Raw genomic sequence first — 19,059 nt, forward strand, 5'->3', positions numbered from 1 at the left:
AAACACTAGTTAGTGTAAATTTAATAATTATATACACATTTGCTCCTTTTTCTATTTGTGTTTGTATATGAGAGTAAGCTGGGGAGGAGATCGGTTGAAAAAAAAAAGGCAAGGTAAACATTGGCTCTCAAATTTTGATTTACTGAGCAAATTTCAGTGGAAAGTTTTTTTCATGGTCATCCAATGATATATAACTGTCCTCCAGCCACCAGATATCAATAGAAGCTAAAAAATTTCTGAACCATGCCTGTTTGGTATAGCCATGTAATAGTTGTTTATAGTTATTCTTTTGCTGAGTATATCATTGTATGTGGGGTTTTTTTCCCCCCTTTTTCGCCTCCCTATTTAGATTCCCATACCGCACACTTTAACTGTGTGTATGTGTGTGTGCTGTTGTTTACATATTTAAAGGCAGTAAATACCTCTTAAACTTCTCTGTTAAATATTAACATCTTTTAAATATATTAAACTTGAAACTATTACATATAATTTATGTGATATTAGGTACCATCTATTAGATTCAAATAGAGACAATATCAGAAAATGGTTGTTCAGGAAAAATAAATTAATGGAAACAAGAACATAATTTAGAAAATACTGTGTTTTAAAATTATTCTGCTGCATATTGAGAAAATATTACATTTTAATATTATTTGGGTAGCTCATGGAATAGAAGAAACCATGAATGATATTTTGGTATGTGTGCTTAATAAATACTGTTTGATGATTGATAGATATATAATAAAATATAAAAGCATGTATATCAGTAGAAATGCTTATAAAGTATCCTTCAAGAGGGTGCTCTCTGAGCTTGTTAGTTTACTTTAGATTACAAACCAACCTCAGTGGAAAATCTTCCCTGGATGTGTCTTCTTTCTTTAAACATGTTTTTTTTTTTGTTTGTTGTTTTTTTCTTATTGCCTAGGTTTGAAAAACCTCCTACCCTCTTATTTTCTTTGGATGGTTTCAGGGCAGAATATTTACACACTTGGGGTGGACTTCTTCCTGTTATTAGCAGACTGAGTGAGTAACTTCAAAGTTTACTATTGGAGTATCACGATTTCAATGAGATAGATGAGGAACACAGTCTTTTTTGGAAAAGTACTGGCTGAACTTGACTGTTTTACTAAACTTCTCTGACACAAATGATTGAACCTGATGATAAGGAACCAGTCTTAATACTGTAATTACTCTAAAGCTGCCTTTTAAAAACTTTTAAGATAATAATCTTAGGACTTTTATCTCTTGGCTTATATATGTATATATTTACATATATAATTTTTTTTCTCAGAAATCTGTATTTTTTTCCATGGGAAAATAATTAATTCATTTAATAAGTATTATATCTTAAAATCTCAAAAACTGATGGTATTTCTGATATGATATTAGTAGTGTAGACGTAGAATATTTGCCTGCTAGTTATCCTAGAATATCTTGTATTGTAGCATCCTTCCAATTTTTTTGTCTCAGTCAAGTCTTAATTGAATGATTATTCTATAAGTTACTGATGTAATAGAATGGTGTTTTCTCAGTATTAATGCCACCGTTTTCAATCAAATTACCCATCACTTGTATATCATCATTGTTTTTTAAAAGGAAACAAAAATTGTGTATGGGGATAAAAACTGTAGAACTTTGCTCATTTATCAGTGATCAGTATTTAAATAGCTACAGTATAATACTGGACTGAACTAGAAGTAAGTAAATGTAGCTATTTAAGTGTTCTGGAATTCTAAAATATTATTTACCAGACTTGAGCATCTGAAATTGGTTGAAATAGTAAAATCACTCTCAGTAAATACATATGTACATGTATTGTACTTTTCTTGTGGCAAGCTAAAATAATTCTGGAAAACTTCTAAAAATTTGAGTTTTTGATTTCTAACTGGAAGAAAATAGTTTTTATAAATATCATCTGACATCAGAACTCCTTGTGAAGAGCTTGCATAGGCAAGGAAGGCCTGTTCTGATCAGCCAGAACCTTGGGCTTAGAAGCATACATCTGGCCCTCTGTTACCTTTCGGGGGAAGGTTCGTCTCCATGGCACCAAACATGGTATCCTGAGTTCAGAATCAAGTAGCTGTAGGTGACTACATGTAAAGCTTAAAAGAAAATCAGTACTTAATTACCCTAAGTCTAGCTTTGGGATAATTGGGGAATGTGGTCTGTAATCATGAACTGTTTGGAAGGCAGTGAGAGAGATACATGCCAATGTAAGAAACACTTTCAGGCAATGAGGTGTGCAAATCCCAGAATCATTAGTTATGTGTTCCTTTCTCAATAGTAGGAGAAGAGCGTGGTACCAGGGCTCAGTCAGGAACAGTCTGACGTCTGCGCTTTCTCTGACTAGAAGCAGAATACGCCGTTTTTCTTCCTGCAGCATTGAGCTTGTCCAAAGTGAGCTGCTTCTGAATCTATGGGTCGCGGCGCTATCATCCCAGCCAGTGCTTCGCCCTGGTTTTAATTTTACAGATTTAGCTGCTAGTTCAGTTTTGTTGTGGTGGTGGTCTGTTTTGTTTTGTTTTTATACTAACTCTTGCAATTTAGGTATGTGACCACTAAATAGTAACAAAGACCTAGCCAGCATCATTATTACAAATGGCCCATCCAGAACTCAATGTTATTCATGAGCATGGGTCCACAGCCTAATTGGATTAATTGTTTCGTTTACTGTTGTTTGACTATGAGAAAAAGAAACACTAAACTTAACATTGAATCTGAGGTCACAGTTTATAATTCACCCTGAATTTGTATATGATTATAGACTTCAAGTTTGTTATGCAATTTCTAGAAGGCTGTGGTATCAAAGTTAAATGAAGTAAACAGATTGTCAATTGTGTTGAATAACAGTCTTTCATTTTTTTTGTGTAGAAAACTGTGGAACGTATGCTAAAAACATGAGGCCGGTGTATCCAACAAAAACGTTCCCCAACCACTACAGCATTGTCACCGTAAGCTCCGCCTTTCGGCTCTTGCACATTTACAGTGGGAGATGTTAATGTAGCATTTTTGGAGAGATTAATTAGATATCAGATCAGAGAAAAAACACCCCAAAACATATTTTCCAATGTGTAGTTAAGTCAAGAAACCTGTGTTCTGGTCTTTGCTCTGCCACTAACCACCTGTCGCTGTAGGAAGATCACGTTATCTTCTGAGTTTCAGTTTTCTCATCTGTGAAGGAGGTGACCAAAGACCTCAATAAATGATTTCTTGATTTCCTTTAAGTTTATCCTCACCCGAGGACATCCCTCCATTTTTTGTACAGATAGAGTGGGAGGGAGAGAGAGGAAGGGAGAGACAGACAGAAACATCGACGTGAAGGGACACATCGAGTGGCTGCCACCCGCACGACCAACCAGGGCCGGGGACATACTGCAACCGAAGTACGTGCCCTTAGCGGGAACCGAACCCGGGTCTCTCCGGACCGCAGGCCGACTCTCTAACCGCTGAGCCAAACTGGCCAGGGCGATTTCCTTTAAGTTTTAAGATCTCTGATTCTTATATCTTGTTTTTGTTGTTGTTGTTTTTTCCTTGCTAGTTTGGTAACTTACATTATTTGAGTACCAAAACTATCTCATACTCATGTGTTCTCAACTTGTCATTTCAGTCATCTTGATATGAGTGAGCAAGTCACTCTGTCTCACTCTGGTAGGATTACAGCCCTGTTTTTGTTTCAGTCGAACTTTCCAGATTTAATTTGAATCCAGAAAAAAAAAAAAAAAAGAATTCATTTGGCCTTGAAGCAAGAAAATTAATACTTTAGCTTAGCTTGTATTGATTGATAAAAGCTATACTTGGATCCTAGCAAAAAAGGTTTGTTCTGCAGAAATGCTTTACTCAGCAGTGCAAAAAGACAACAGAGTACTTTCTTCAAAATTTGGGAGACTGCCCATTTCTATAGCCCTTCATCTGTAGCATTGTGAATTTATCATCTCCTATTACATGATGTAAGCACAAATGCTACATAACATCTTGAGTGGTTGGTTGTGTTTTGACAATACCCATTGTTTTCTTTTCTCCTTAAGCTGTTAAGTTTCTTGTAGCTTCAGTACCTGTTTCTCTTTAATGAAGTTGTTGTGTGACTTTAACATTAAAACACTCATAACTTGCATGAAACATGTATTTTATATTTTTTTAGGGTCTTTATCCAGAATCCCATGGCATAATTGACAATAAAATGTACGATCCAAAAATGAATGCTTCCTTTGCACTTAGAAGTAAAGAGAAATTTAATCCTGAGTGGTACAAAGGAGAACCAGTAAGTTGTTTGTTTTAGCTACGAAAACAGTTTCTTGTATTATTCTCATCTACTGCAATCAGAGTCAAATACCAGATTCCCTGGCACTCTAAATAACCTACTTCATGTACTGTGTCTGTGGCCATCGTTTTGTAAATGGCAATGAATGCTGATAATCCTAAATGCAGTTTGTGTCATTGCATAATGAGAGTAGCAGTTTGTTTCAGAACTGGGCTTGGGTTGTTCTGAGCCATTTTCCTTCCTGTTTGGTTCTCCCTTCTTGTACTAGTAGCGGGTGGCAGTAGGTGAAGGGCAAGAAATATATATATATATATATTAATTTATCTTCAGCTAGATGGGGAGAAGGGGAGAGAGGTGGGGAGGGAGAGAGAGAGAGAAAGAAACAAACATTGATGTGAGAGAGACACACGGATTGGTTGCCGCCTGCATGACCTAACCAGGACCTGGGACGAACTGCAACCGAGGTACGTGCCCTTGGCCAGAATCAAACCCACGACTCTTTGGTTCTTGGGCCGACGCTCTAACCACTGAGCCAAACGAGCCAGGGCTGACAGGTAATATCTTGATCTACACAAAGCTAATTATTTCTGAAGGAGGTACAATTTGACTTCTTTTGCATATGCTAACTTAGAAGATTCTCTCTGATCCTGATTTAGATGTAGGCTTTCTATTTCTGTATATTGTTACAATAATTCTATAGGGTTTATTTGGTTAATCTTAATAATACTCTTAGAAGGAACAAGACCATGATGTTTAATTTGCAGGTCATAAAATTCAAATTTTAGCTCTGATGTTAAAGCTCTGTGACTTTGGACAAATTATTTTTGTCTGTGCCTTAGTTTTCTCATACCTGTACTGTGGGTACTTCTGTTAACTACCTCACAGGGTAATTTGAGGATTATTTAAATTAATAATCTAGCATAGTTATAGGATTACAACTTAGAACTCTAATTGGCAATAATAAATGCTTCATGAATGTTAGTTATATAACTTGAAGTGTCGATAAATTGGATGCATATTTGTGAATTTTCTTTTCTCGGGGGAACCTGTTAAGTAGGGTTATGGCTCTAAAAGTTCCAGGACGTGCCAATTGACTTATGTCCCTATCTTTTAGGTTAATTTAACCTCTCATTATTTAATTTATTTTTGCTGTTGTTCAGAGTCATACCGCATGATTGTTTTAAAATCTAACCGCTGGATCTTATTAACCTTAACAACATCCTAGCTTGTTATTGCATGAATCTGTCTTTTCCTAAGAGAAGAATAGTTACATAATTTCCTAACTTTCCTTTGTTACGTTTTCCAGATTTGGCTCACAGCTAAATATCACGGCCTGAAGACTGCCACATATTTCTGGCCAGGCTCAGATGTGGAAATTAATGGAACTTTACCGGACATCTATAAGATATATAACGGGTATGTGTAGATGCACTTTTTCTAGAACCTTTAACGTAGAACAGCTTGTTTTGAACCCAGCATCTCCATTTGATCAAGCCCTAAGCTCTAGCATTTGAGTGTATGTTGGCTGAAAAGTGAGAACTGTCAGAATAAGGACTCTATTTCTAAGAGTTTTACATGGATGATGAGAGTAAAACAAGTTTTTCTCTAGAGGTTTTCCAGAAAGCTTTGGTGTCATGTTGGGGGTTGCACTCAGATCTTCGGGCAGGAATAAGAAATGAAGTCGTGGTGCAAGTCTCGGAGCGGAGGCATAGCCCATTTGAACTCCAGGGACACAACGAGCTAGGAGAGGGAGAGGGAGGAAGGAAAGAGGACACAGGCAGGACTGACTCCGGTGTCTGAAAATATTATTTAAAAGAAGATATTGATGGCATCTCTGGATTCGTATTTCCAAATTACCTCAATAAATATGCCATCTAATGTGAGTAACCTATTAGAATAACTGTCCTGCAATATTAAAAATCCGTGATGTATTGAGAAAAAAAGAACAAACTCTTTTTTGGAAGACTCCCTTTGGGTAATTTTAGTGAGATTACCAAAATAATTTTATTTATTTTATACTTTGGAAATTTCTGTTGCAAAATCAATACAACAGCATATTTGGGATATCAACAGAAAAAGTCATAAATTCTAGACGAGAAATGCATAATGACTTTTGTTTTGGTGACCTTATGCTATTGTTAATTCTTTACAAGTCCCTTGGGCATACCGCAAGGCCTCTTTCTACCTTATTATTTTCATCCCATGGGGAGTAATTGAGGTTCTATTGCCCTGTCCTATAGTGGGCACAGGGGGTTCAAAGATTAGAGATATATATTCTCTGGCTTCTCAAGTCTCCTAGAGAATACACCTAACTGTATTTGCGGTTGGGCAAGCACATGCTCCGGAGGAGTTTTGTAAACAAAACCCTGTGCCCAGAGGAAGGTATAATTAATTCCTCAGAGGGTGTTGCCTGGGGAGCTGCCTGCCCTTCAGGTGCCCCCTGCCCGCTTTTCCTGAGTCATCAGTAAGTGAGTCTTCAGGAGGTGCTCTTTGAAAAATGGGATTTCACGTGGCAGCCATGGCTATTTTCAGGAATAAGAAAAATATCCTTGAATACAGTATTAGAAGCAAAATTTTAAGCCCAATGTCAACTTTCATATGTGTAGAACTTGACTTTTGTTCCTTCGTTGGGAAAACAAATTGAAGTTTCCAAATAAAACTCGTACATGGCTTCAGACACCATTGATGCATTAGATTGTTTTAGTCTTTCTTAATGCAATTTCATGAAGATAAACATTTATATTTTAGACCTAAACAGTTGCCCCAGATTTGTTTCATTTTGTTTATTCTTATTTTAGTTCAGTGCCATTTGAAGAAAGAATTTTAGCTGTTCTTGAATGGCTGCAGCTTCCTAACGATGAAAGGTATGTATTGTAAATGCTCCTGTGTCTCACAGAAATTACATAATATTTTAAAATAGACTGCGGGAAAACTTTGGTGTTGGCTCTGAGGTTTCATATCCAAATGAATTCTTTAGTGAGCTGTTACAGTCACATTTTGAAGAATTTGAAACCTGTCAATTATTTCTGAGCAAGTTTAGAAAGGTTACCCCAGTGTTGTATAATTTGTGTTCACTATCGATTGTTGAATTATTCTTTTCATTCTGTCTTGCAATGTGTTCATAAAATATTACATTTTGATACTGTTTGATTTAGACCACACTTTTACACTCTGTATTTAGAAGAACCAGATTCTTCAGGTCATGCCTATGGACCAGTCAGCAGTGAAGTAAGTACATTTTATCAGTGATTACTTCCTTAAACCTGGTAACGGCTAACTGAACCTTGATTTGAAGTAGGTTGCTAGACTATTTGGTAAGATTCCATGATTTCTGGAAAGAGTGAGTATTAATAAACACAGTTAGACGAAACCAAAGAATGCACATTAATCAAAATAAGAGTTGGGAGAATTGTTTTGTTTCTATTTTAACTGTGCTAAATTGAACTGACGATGAATTAAATTAGATATTTTCAATTCCAAAGCCTTTATCCACTCCGTATCCCCCTACATTGGTCTAAATACTAAGTGCTCTTTGAAAGTTTTATAAATGGGCAAGACTCCGCTTTTCTAGGAAAATATAGACTAATATGTCAAAAAGCGGAAGAAGCCACCTGTGAGCTCTGCACCTTAGGAAATATATCTGTGATCACCTGAGACCATGCTTATCACAGAGCTTGGGCATCAAAGGAATAGCAATTTTATCAAAAGTACAGAGTGCTTCAAATGATCATCATTTCATTGAGTGGTTCCTAGGAAGCGAGAGAGAGGGAAACAGACTAAGGTTCTCAATGGAACATCTTATTTGACCTGACACTGTTTTGGGAACTTAGCCCACTCCTGGCTTTGTTTATAACGTACACAGTGTTTTAAACCCTCAGATACTGCTTTCAGGTTTTGTGTGGCCATATTATTTTGTACCATGGAGCATAGGAAACATCTGAACAGAAAACAATACGGACTCCTTTCCTAGTGCCTCTAACCTGACTTCCCTTACGACTTCTATTTTACCCTTGATCTGCAATAGGAAAAGAAACGATAAATAATGATCTGTCAATATTGTTGGTCATGTTAATAGAGAAATATATTGCCAGGATCCCTAATCTCAGAATTCTTGTCTAATTATATTTCCCCCCATATGATTCCAAGAGGTAAAAAAATCAGGAAAACAGACTCTTAATAACTAGAGTTTTACTCCCAAATTCTCATCAGATCTCCTGCCCAGGTAGCCCAGGCTGGGGAGTGTGTATACTGCAAGGACTCTTTAGCATAAGGTTGATCAAAGCCTGGCCTGTTAGGTCTATGTGGGCCCTGTGTTTGAGGGTGCTACGGGCTCTAAATGCTTACTTCAGCAATAGCAGAAGGAAGAGAGGAAAAAGCATACTCATTTTTCTCACTTTAATGTAAAACAGCTGCCTAAACCATCTTTCCTTGGTTTTCCCTTCCTCTGGGTCTACCCTAGATTTCCCTCTCTCTGAGAGTAGGCTCCTCTTGGGTGCCATCTCATCAGGTAAAAAGGGGCAAAGAGAGAGGGAAGTTGACCCTCATTTAGGTCTCTATTTATCCTTTGTGTTCTTCTGGCAAAATCCATCTCTAGCAGCTCCAGTATAGTTAGTAACCCCATGTGCCCTTGCTTTGACTGTTCATAAAGCAGAAATGTTCCTTCTTAGAGGTGGGATAAGGAAGATGTGTGGACAACACTGTGGCCACGTCGTAACTGGTCAAAGGGAAAGGTTTCTCGTAGCCGTTATCTTGGTCTGAACCAAGATGCTAGTATAATTTTAAGGCTCTCATGTCTCGGTCAGTTTGGCTACAAGTATGTCTAAGGATTATTTTGTAATTGCTTGATTATCAGATCATATAACGTTTTAAAATCAATGCTGCCTTTTCTAGTTCACTAAAGATTTTGCAAATTACCTGCTTTTCTGATTCATGTTTATTCAAGGTTGAGCCCATTGCTTTTGATCATATTCACCAACTTGTAAACTCTCCTTACTATTACTGACACATCAAAACACATTTTCTCTCAATACTTGAAGATTGCAGTTCATGTTGCTTAGATATCTTTGAGTGAATGAAAGACCGTACTGAAAGAGCTTGTTTCACATAACAGTGAAATACACTGACTGTAAATGAAGATTAGACTGATTTGTTATATTGTAGAAAGCACACGCAAAAGTACATAAGAGTTTTTAGTTTTGTAAGAGAGAGAAAAGAGAAATGCTAAAAGCAGTTTGCCCAAATCATTTGCCATTCTATATATATATTTTTTAATTCTCATCCGAGGATATTTTTTCAAATATCTTCAGATAGAGTGGGAGGGGGAGAGAGAAAGAGAGAAAGAGAGAAAGAGAGAAAGAAACATCAGTGTGATAGAGCTACTTTGACTGGTTGCCTCCTGCAGGACCTCACCAGGGCTGGGGACGAACAGCAACCGAGGTACGTGTGCCCTTGATTGGAATCAAACTCGCGACTCATTGGTCCGCAGGCTGACACTCTACCACTGAGCTAAACCAGCCAGGGCCATTTTGTGTTCTTAAAACACATGTAGTTTATACGAAAAGAATGGGTTGTATTTCTACGAGTTCTTATTTTAAAATTTAAGTACAAACAGAGAACCCAGAAATTGACCCAAGACATTATGCTCAACTAATATTTGACAAAGGTGACAAGAACATACAATGGAGTAAAGACAGCCTCTTTAATAAATGGTGTTGGGAAAATTGGACAGCTACATGCAAAAAATGAAACTAGACCATCACCGTACACCATACACAAGAATAAACTCAAAATGGATAAAAGACTTAAATATGACTCGTGAATCCATAAAAATCCTAGGAAAAAATGTAGGCAGTAAAATCTCAGACATCATACGCAGCAGAATTTTCACTGATACATCGCCTAGTGCAAGAGAAACGAAGGAAAAATTAATACATGGGACTACATCAAACCAAAAAGATTCTGCACAGCAAAAGAAATAAGCATCAAAATGGAAAGGGAACCCACTGTATGGGAGAGCATAATTGCCAGTGATACATCAGATAAGGGGTTAATTTACAAAATATGTAGAGTACTTATACAACTCAACAAAAGGAGACAAAGAACCCATTTAAAAAGTGGGCAGAGGAACTAAATAGACACCTCTCCAAACAGGACATTCAAATGGCCAAGAGACATATGAAAAAATACTCAACATCACTAATCATCAGAAAAATGCAAATTAAAATGACTATGAGGTATCACCTCACACCTGCCAAAGTGGCCGCCATCAACAAATCATCAAACAAGTGCTGGTGAGGGTGTGGAGAAAAGGGGACTCTAGTACACTGCTGGTGGGAATGCAGACTGGTGCAGCCACTATGGAAAACAATATGGAGTTTCTCAAAAAATTAGAAATTGAACTGCCATTTGATCCAGTGATCCCACTACTAAGAGTATATCCTAAGAAGCCTGAAACACCAATCAGAAAGAATATATGTTCATATCCTATGTTCATAGCAGCACTATTTACAATAGCAAAGATCTGGAAACAGCCCAAGTGCCCATCAATAGATGAGTGGATAAAAAAGCTGTGGTACACAATGGAATATTATGCAGCTGTGAGGAAGAAAGATCTCTTATCCTTTGAGACGACATGGACGGACCTGGAGAGTATTATACTAAGTGAAATAAGCCAATCGAAGAAAGACAAATATCACATGATCTCACTTATTTGTGGAATATAATGAACAAAATAAGCTGATGAACAAAATATATCCAGAGACAAGGAAGTAGGGATCAGACTGACAAACTTTAGAGGAAGGGGTGGGGGGAGGGTGGGAAGAGATAAACCAAAGAACTTATATGCATATATGCACAACCAATGGACATAGACAACAATACTGTGAAGGGGTGGCGGGGGGCGGTAGTGGGAAGGATGGTGTCAATGGGAGAAAAAGGAAAAACATCTGTAACAAAAATTAATTAATGAATGAATATTTTTAATATTTTTGAAAATGAGGAACCATTTCCTTTATGCAGTAAACATTTAAATGATCAGAAAGAACAAGGAGAAATTGATTGTAGGAAATGAAGTGCTAATTAAGAATACATTTGTTTCTGGCCAAGAACTATGAATTTGGGTTCGTATTACTTCGGTGTGAACTGGGTCTGGTCCACAGATTGGCATTCTGAACCCAGGGAGAGAGAGCTCAGCGGTTCAGCCAATGCCATTTCCAAGACTTATGATTAAGCATGTGTGGAATTTTGGCCCTTTCACTGTTACTGGTCAGCAGTTATTTCAGGCCCTTCCTGTGTTACTTGACTTACCTTAGGCTAATGTGAATTAGTTCATCATTGTGTTGCATCCACTGGACCGACCCTCCCTCCCTCCCTCCCTCCCTCCCTCCCTTCCTTCCTTCCTTCCTACCAACCTACCTTCCTTCCCTCCCTCTTTCTTTTTTATTAGAGATAGCTTTATATTGGAATAGCCATTAGTATGGAATGCATCACATAAGACTGGTTCTCTTTTTTAGGTCATTAAAGCATTGCAGAGGGTTGACAACATGATTGGCATGCTGATGGATGGTCTAAAAGAGCTGAATTTGCACCGATGCCTGAACCTCATCCTCATTTCAGATCATGGTAATCTGAATTTGCATAAATTACCCTTCAAATTTACTTGATTAATTCTTTTCATTATTTCCATCAAACTGCACCCATCTTGGGGAAGACTTACACCAGGAATTTAGATAGTTAAAAAAAATGTTTTTTCATACTAAATTTTGGTAAATCTATTCTAATAATTTTAGATTTAATTTGAACAATTATTATGTACCTTTCTATCTTTTCTTAGCATCATAAGCCTGACTTTGGAGGCAGTATATATTAATTTTGGCACTATTTTAATTTCACTGTTACTTACTGTGATCGTTGTTTCACATGTTTCTGTATAGCCTTGGGACTATAGAAGTAGTGTGTATTAAAAAAAACAGAAACAAGTTTTTGTTTGTTTTGTTCTCGTTTGCTTCAGAAATAATTACTGAAAATTATTTCTAGAAACATTCTTAAAAATCATATCCTAAAGAAACTCTAGTCTTGGAACAAGAATAAGAATTTTATATTCCTAGTTAATATCCTAGGTGATTTGGGGAAAATAATGGGGCTTTCATATTTAGTCTAAAAATGTGATATTTCTGTTCACTTGCATAATGATATAAAGATATTATAATGCATAAATAAGAAATATTAAACTAATTTTGGATAAAGGAAAGGGGAAATATTTTCTCTAAGGGAAGTGGTAGAGAAAGCTGAAATTCTGCCTTCCCTTTTAGATCTTTAACTAACATGAGCTCTCAGCACATGTTATTGAATTAAATTCTGGAAGTGGAAGAAATTTTGTTCTACATGTTAAATTTTTATTAAAGTTGCAATATATTTGGGGGCTTTTTTTTTCCCACCTAGGCATGGAACAAGGCAGTTGTAAGAAATATGTGTACCTGAATAAGTATCTGGGGGATGTTAAAAATATTAAAGTTATATATGGACCTGCAGCTCGGTTGAGACCCTCTGATGTCCCTGATAAATACTATTCATGTAAGTATAGCTCTGTGCTGACTCTGAATATGATTATATTTAGAATACATTACTCTGAATCATTATATGTGTAAGCAGGAGGGAATCAATTAAAGTAATTTCTTTTTCAAAATTAAATAATCTCCAGTGTAGATCTCCTGCATCCAAAGGTTCTGGATGTGGGGACACGTCTAACCACTTAACTATCTGGTATTCATGACTAAGAATAGGATTTGATGAGCTTAGTATAGTTTTATGCCGTATTGTGAGTTTTTCTTATATTAGGCTCAAGATTACTTGTACAAAAAAAAAAAAAAAAACTTAACAGAAAAGTTCAGCTACATTTATTAAACTTTAATTAATGACATTCCATTTAAATAACTTACTGAGGTTATAGAATAATCTATTATGAGGAGGAATGCTGGTAGAGGTGATTAATTCTATAATCTGTCCTCAGAAATGACTTTCTTAAACCATTTCAAAAAGCAGTAAGAATGTATTTCGTAAACAAGAAATTTTACATTCTTTTTTGACCACCTAGACTGCCACAAAATATTTTTAAATGTTTATTCTTTCGCAACTCAAGACTTTCATAATTGTTTGCACCTCTGTTATACCCCTTTTTTTTTGTTTGTGTATTTTACACATCAAAAAATCTTGTTATAGATAGGAGAATTCATAATAGTAAGACTATCACTTTTATAAAATTGGAAGACAATTTTCCTCAAGAATTTTTATGTATATGCCTCTTTAAAAAAAATATTTTTATTGATTTTTAAAGAGAGAGAGAGAGAGAGAGAGAGAAACATCAATCGGCTGACTCCTGCATGCCCCCCTACTGGGGATTGAACCCAAAACCTGGGCATGTGCCCTGACTGGGAATCAAACCATCAATATTTTAGTGCATGGGACAACACTCAGCTGACTTGGGCTACACTGGCCAGGGCTGTATAGCTTTCTTTTTGATTATCATTCTTGGTAACTTTCAGATACTTAGGGCAGTTTTGTTTATCTTTTTGTTACAATGAGATTCTAAAATGAAAGAAGAAAGCTGTTCTGACAGTTATCAAAATTGGGAGAGAATACAGTGATGGGATAAACATCAAATAACCACACAAAAAATTTGAGTTAGTTTTAAGCACTGCAGTGTAATGTGTTTTATAGACACTGTTGAATATTCATGAAGAAAAAATAGATTTTGCTTCAAGAAAATGGTTATGCAAATATATTAACATAGTGACCCAAAACATAGACTCTATATGCATGACAGTTTTAATTAGTATTTATTATTTTTTTATTTTATTGATTTTAGAGAGAGAGGAAGGGATAAAGAGAAACATCAAGTTGTTCTACTTATTTATGCATTCATTGGTTGATTTTTGCATGTGCCACCAGGGATCAAACCCCCAACCTTGGCATATTGGGATGACACTCTAACCAATTGAGCTACCTGTCAATGGCTAATATATAATGATTTAAATGAGCTGTTTGAAACCCATTTTGGTATTTAAATATAGGGTTTGAGTCTGACAGTGTATATTTTTGTATTATTTTTATTTCTAATTGTAGCATACCATCAACAATTATTCTTATCTTTGTCCCCTTTCAGTTAATTATGAAGGCATTGCCAGGAATCTTTCTGTGAGTATCTTTATGTTTCTATTATCTAATTACTGTTAGTTTTGTATAATATTCAGTATTCTTGGGATTATAGGATTAGAAGTTTTGAGTAACTGAGCTGACATTTATTTTTATTTACTTATTATTATTATTTTTGTTAATCCTCACCATTGATTTTTTGATAGAGTAGAAGGGAGGAAGAAAGAGAGAGAAACATTGATGTGAGAGAGAGAAACATCGATATAAGAGATACGCATTGACTGGTTGCCTCCTGCATGACCCCAATTGGGGCTGGAGATCTAACCTGCAACCCAGGTATGTGCCCTTGACTGGGAATCGAACCCGTGACCACTCTGTCCACAGGCTGACACTCACGGAGCAAAACCGGCCAGGGCAGGCCAACATTTAAATGCTCTGTGGATTCTAAAGATCTTTAAGGACAGATCCCAGTAATCTAGGTTTGCAAGTTCTTAAGAATTTGTTTATTGACACTGTTAACTTTATGTGACAGTATAAGAAATACATAATTGAAAACAGTAGAAGGAAAAAAACCTATAGCTGTTCCACCATAAACACTGTTAGCATCACAGTATGTTTTCTACCTGTCTTTTTTAAGGCATATTTTTTTAGGTAAGTTTTTATCCTAGAGCTGAGTTATCTACACTACTTTATTTTTACTTGATAGAAAATTCGTACAATTGTGGTTTCACGGGTGTTTGAAAATAGCATCATCAGAAGTAACTCAAATGTAATCTGGTGACACACTAAGCATCCTGGGACATCTATGCAGTGATTATGATTTCATGTAAAACTAAAAATATTCAGTAGCTGGGAGTATTTAACTTGTATGTTATAAAAATAGTAAGAACTCATTTATTTTTTCACATGTGACTTATTGGGCATGCTGGTAAAATATTTGTGAGAAAAAAATTTATATGGAGTTAGAAAGCACTTTTGAACGAAGTTTGCACTTAAGAAAATATACAGTTAATGTTTTTTTTTTTTTCTTTGCCTTCTACAATTTCAGTGCCGGGAGCCAAACCAGCACTTCAGACCTTACCTAAAACAGTTCTTACCCAAGCGGTTGCACTTTGCTAAAAGCGACCGGATTGAGCCCCTGACTTTCTATTTGGACCCTCAGTGGCAGCTTGCATTGTAAGTTCTGATGGCCTCCCAGGTAAACTTAGTCTGATCTATCAGTAATTCGAGGTAGCCGCTGGGCCCTTTCCAACAATGTTATTATATGAAAATTGCTCAAACACGATTATACTCTATTCTAGGGTTTCTCAGTCTTGGCCTCTTGACATTTTGGATCAGATAATTCTTTATTGTGGAGAGCTGGCTTGTGTATTGTGGGATGTTTGAAAGCATTTCTGGCTTCTACTCACTAGATGAAAAAGTACTCTTTCTACAATTGTAACAACCAAAAATGTCAACAGACATTGCCAGCAGTCCCCTGGCAAGGGGTGGGGGTGGGGGGGATCGCCCACAGCTAAGAACCACTGCTCTGTCCACTCACATCCATAGTGATTATTTCTTGTGCTCTAGATTTGTTTACCACTTGCTATTGTATCTCTTCTGCACATTGCATTTATGCCTAATAATGTCTCCAAAGTCCAGCAAATTGGCAAAAGCTCTTTACCTTATAACAACTAATTACCTTCGTGATTATTGGACAGTTATTCTTTCATACTTGTTAGACTAATCCATCAATAAACCTCAGTTTTTTGGTGTGTTCAGCCAATTATTTGGATAATTAATATGGTTAACATCTCAAAACTTGATCATTAACTCTTTTTTGTTGTTGTTTTTGTTAATCCACACCCAAGGATATTTTTTCTATTGATTTTTTTAGAGAAAGTGGAAGGGAGAGAGGGAGGGGGGGAGAGAGAGAGAAACATCAATATGATAGAGAAACATCAACTGATTGCCTCCAACATGTGTCCTGACAGGGGCTGGGGATGGAACCTGCAACCCAGGTATGTGGCCTTGACTGGGAATTGAACCTGTGATCTTTCATGTCATGGGCCGGTGCTCTAACCACTTAGCTACAACAACCAGGGCAATTATTAGCTCTTTTGATGGTTGCCAGGAAGCCAGGGATGATAAATAGCCCTGTCAAGCAAAACATGAGCAGCGAACCAGAATTTATTCAGCAGAACTGCACTGTCTCTACCAGAGACCTGTGCTTTTAGTGTTTGGAAATAGGAGAGAGGATGGTTCTAACCCTCATGGGAAAACTAGTATTTAGTGAACATCTACTATGTTTCAAGCATTTCTTTGGGTTAAACCATTTAATTTTTACAAACAACCCCACGTGACAAAATTGAAACCAAGACAAGATGATTAAACTTCCAAAGTCACTGCTAATTATTATCACAAGCAGGATTCAAAACCAGTTCTGTTTCAACAATTGTGTTTTTTCCCTCTGTACCGTATTGCTTATATTTGATTTGTCTACAAAATAAAAGATAAAGGTGATTTCTTAGTGCTTTTCAAAGCCAGGTGATTTTATTTTCATTTTCTTGGTTTGTTTAAAAAAAATAGTCACTTATTCTTTATTAATGAAAATAATGCCATGATTATCGATTTTGCTTTGTGAATGGACTTTACATTATTAATTCATATTATGTAAAAATTAGGAATCCCTCAGAAAGGAAATATTGTGGAGGTGGATTTCATGGCTCTGACAACATATTTTCAAATATGCAAGTGAGTATACCTATTACATATTTTTAAAAATAATGGTTATATCTGAAAGAAAAACTGATATATAAAGTTTTAAACTTAAAAACACAGACATTATATGTTTTGAATAAGAAATAATGAAGAATAATATACTTTCATATAGCTCTTTTCCTTTGGGCATTAAATTAATAGAATTTTGTTAAAATTTATATTCATATTTCATGAAAATGTGACATATGACTCCAACTAAATTTCCAATAGTTATTTTGTATATATTTTGGTCCATTAATAATATTGCTCCACAGTAAATGAAAGACAATTTGTTAAGATTTGAAAAGATGTCATACTTATGTTCTAAATGTAGATAATACATTAAATTTGCCTCTCACTTTAAATTTTTAAACACATACTCACAATAATTATCTGATTTGATCCCTGCAACACTGTGAGGTGGGCTGGGTGAGGTTTATATTTCATTTCACAGATCAAAATAGATTTCATCAGAATTCTGTTCTGAATGTCAAGTCAGGAATTATGGTCAACTGAGAGAAATATCCTAGATGTCCTAGATTATTTGTGCAACAGGGGTTTAAAAAATTCCACCAAGTCCATTGGGCATAGTATTTTTTTTCTTAACATAACCAGTTTATATATGTACAATGTAGACAATATAAAGTAACTTTTAAAAATTTTGTATTTTTTTTTTCAATTACAGTTGACATTCAATATTATATTAGTTTCGGGTGTACAGCATAGCTGTTAGACATTTATATAACTTGTGATTTCCCCCAATAAGTCTAGCACCCACCTGGCACCTACAGAATCATTACAATATTATTGACTGTATTCCATGGGTGGTACTTTACATTTGACCAACCACATACCAGTTCGTAAACTGCTCCTTTTCTGGTCATTCTAGGCCCTCTTTATTGGCTATGGACCTGGACTCAAGCACAGCATCGAAGTTGATTCCTTTGAAAATATTGAAGTCTATAACTTAATGTGCGGTGAGTGCGAACAGGCAGCTTTCATCCCTTGAAAACAGAGCTGGAATAGGGTGATGAAAAATAGGTTACTCGAGGGGCACCTTTGTGGATGAGGCCAGATAGAGCCTCACATTTCCACCTTTTTTTCTTCCTGACTCAGAGTTACTGGAAAAAAAATGTGCTGAATATACCATCTGATTACGTATCTGATTCTTGCACTAGGCTGCACGCCTGTCAAGTACAACACTCTGGGTGGGGAGGGTCGTACATCCCCGGTGCCTAGTGCTTTGCCAGGCCCTGGGCTGAATGATGTGACCACTGAACCAGCTCAGGGGCGGAAGGCAGAGAAAGGAGTGGGGGGCCTGTGAAAGGCGGACAAACTGGCGGGACCTCTGGCAGCAGTAATAGTTGAGTGGAGGGCCTTGTCAAGGTTGTAAAAATGAAGGCGAACCCATTAAATACATTCTTGGTTTACTCTGTAACTTCTTAATTAGCATTTAATGGGTGGAGTATTACATCTTAAATATTACTTTCTTTTTCTGATAATGATACTGGGCATTTGCAAAACCTAAAATATGTCCTAAGTATGTTTTTTTTTAATGGGAGTGGATATACATAAAGGAGTTAATAGATCCTCAAGCACTTAAACAGTGCCTGGCATAGAGGAAGTTCTTTACTATGTAAGTGTCGCTATTATTATTATTATGAGCATGAATCTTAGATGTGGACAAAGCTAGTTTCAGTTCTAGGTCTATTATGTTAGTAGCTTGGGACCTTGAGCAAAGTGCTCTGATTACTTATCTACCAAATATTGACAGTGACTTGTTAAATTGTTTAGAGGATTAAATAAGAAAACTTTATTAGCATAGTGATTGGCATATAATAAACATTCAACATATGTTAACTATAGTTATTGTACTCATTAAAACTCATAAATTTTTATAGAGAAGTACAGCC

The 19,059-nt window shown here is 36.2% G+C and overlaps 1 protein-coding gene across 1 annotated transcript in view; it reads left to right on the forward strand.

Moving 5' to 3' along the window:
- The window catches only part of ENPP1 (ectonucleotide pyrophosphatase/phosphodiesterase 1), a 66,549-nt gene that overhangs the window by 27,810 nt on the left and 19,680 nt on the right, over nt 1–19,059 (forward strand). Inside the window, exons 6-17 of the mRNA XM_036248432.1 lie at nt 926–1,023; nt 2,872–2,951; nt 4,139–4,258; nt 5,565–5,674; nt 7,057–7,122; nt 7,414–7,486; nt 11,770–11,878; nt 12,698–12,829; nt 14,418–14,449; nt 15,456–15,583; nt 17,071–17,140; nt 18,036–18,123. Coding sequence (XP_036104325.1) covers nt 926–1,023; nt 2,872–2,951; nt 4,139–4,258; nt 5,565–5,674; nt 7,057–7,122; nt 7,414–7,486; nt 11,770–11,878; nt 12,698–12,829; nt 14,418–14,449; nt 15,456–15,583; nt 17,071–17,140; nt 18,036–18,123 — 1,106 coding nt within the window. The remainder of the gene's footprint in view (nt 1–925; nt 1,024–2,871; nt 2,952–4,138; nt 4,259–5,564; nt 5,675–7,056; nt 7,123–7,413; nt 7,487–11,769; nt 11,879–12,697; nt 12,830–14,417; nt 14,450–15,455; nt 15,584–17,070; nt 17,141–18,035; nt 18,124–19,059) is intronic.

Source organism: Molossus molossus, unplaced genomic scaffold, assembly GCF_014108415.1.
Source record: "Molossus molossus isolate mMolMol1 unplaced genomic scaffold, mMolMol1.p scaffold_m16_p_8, whole genome shotgun sequence".
Classification (NCBI taxonomy): Eukaryota; Metazoa; Chordata; class Mammalia; order Chiroptera; family Molossidae; genus Molossus; species Molossus molossus.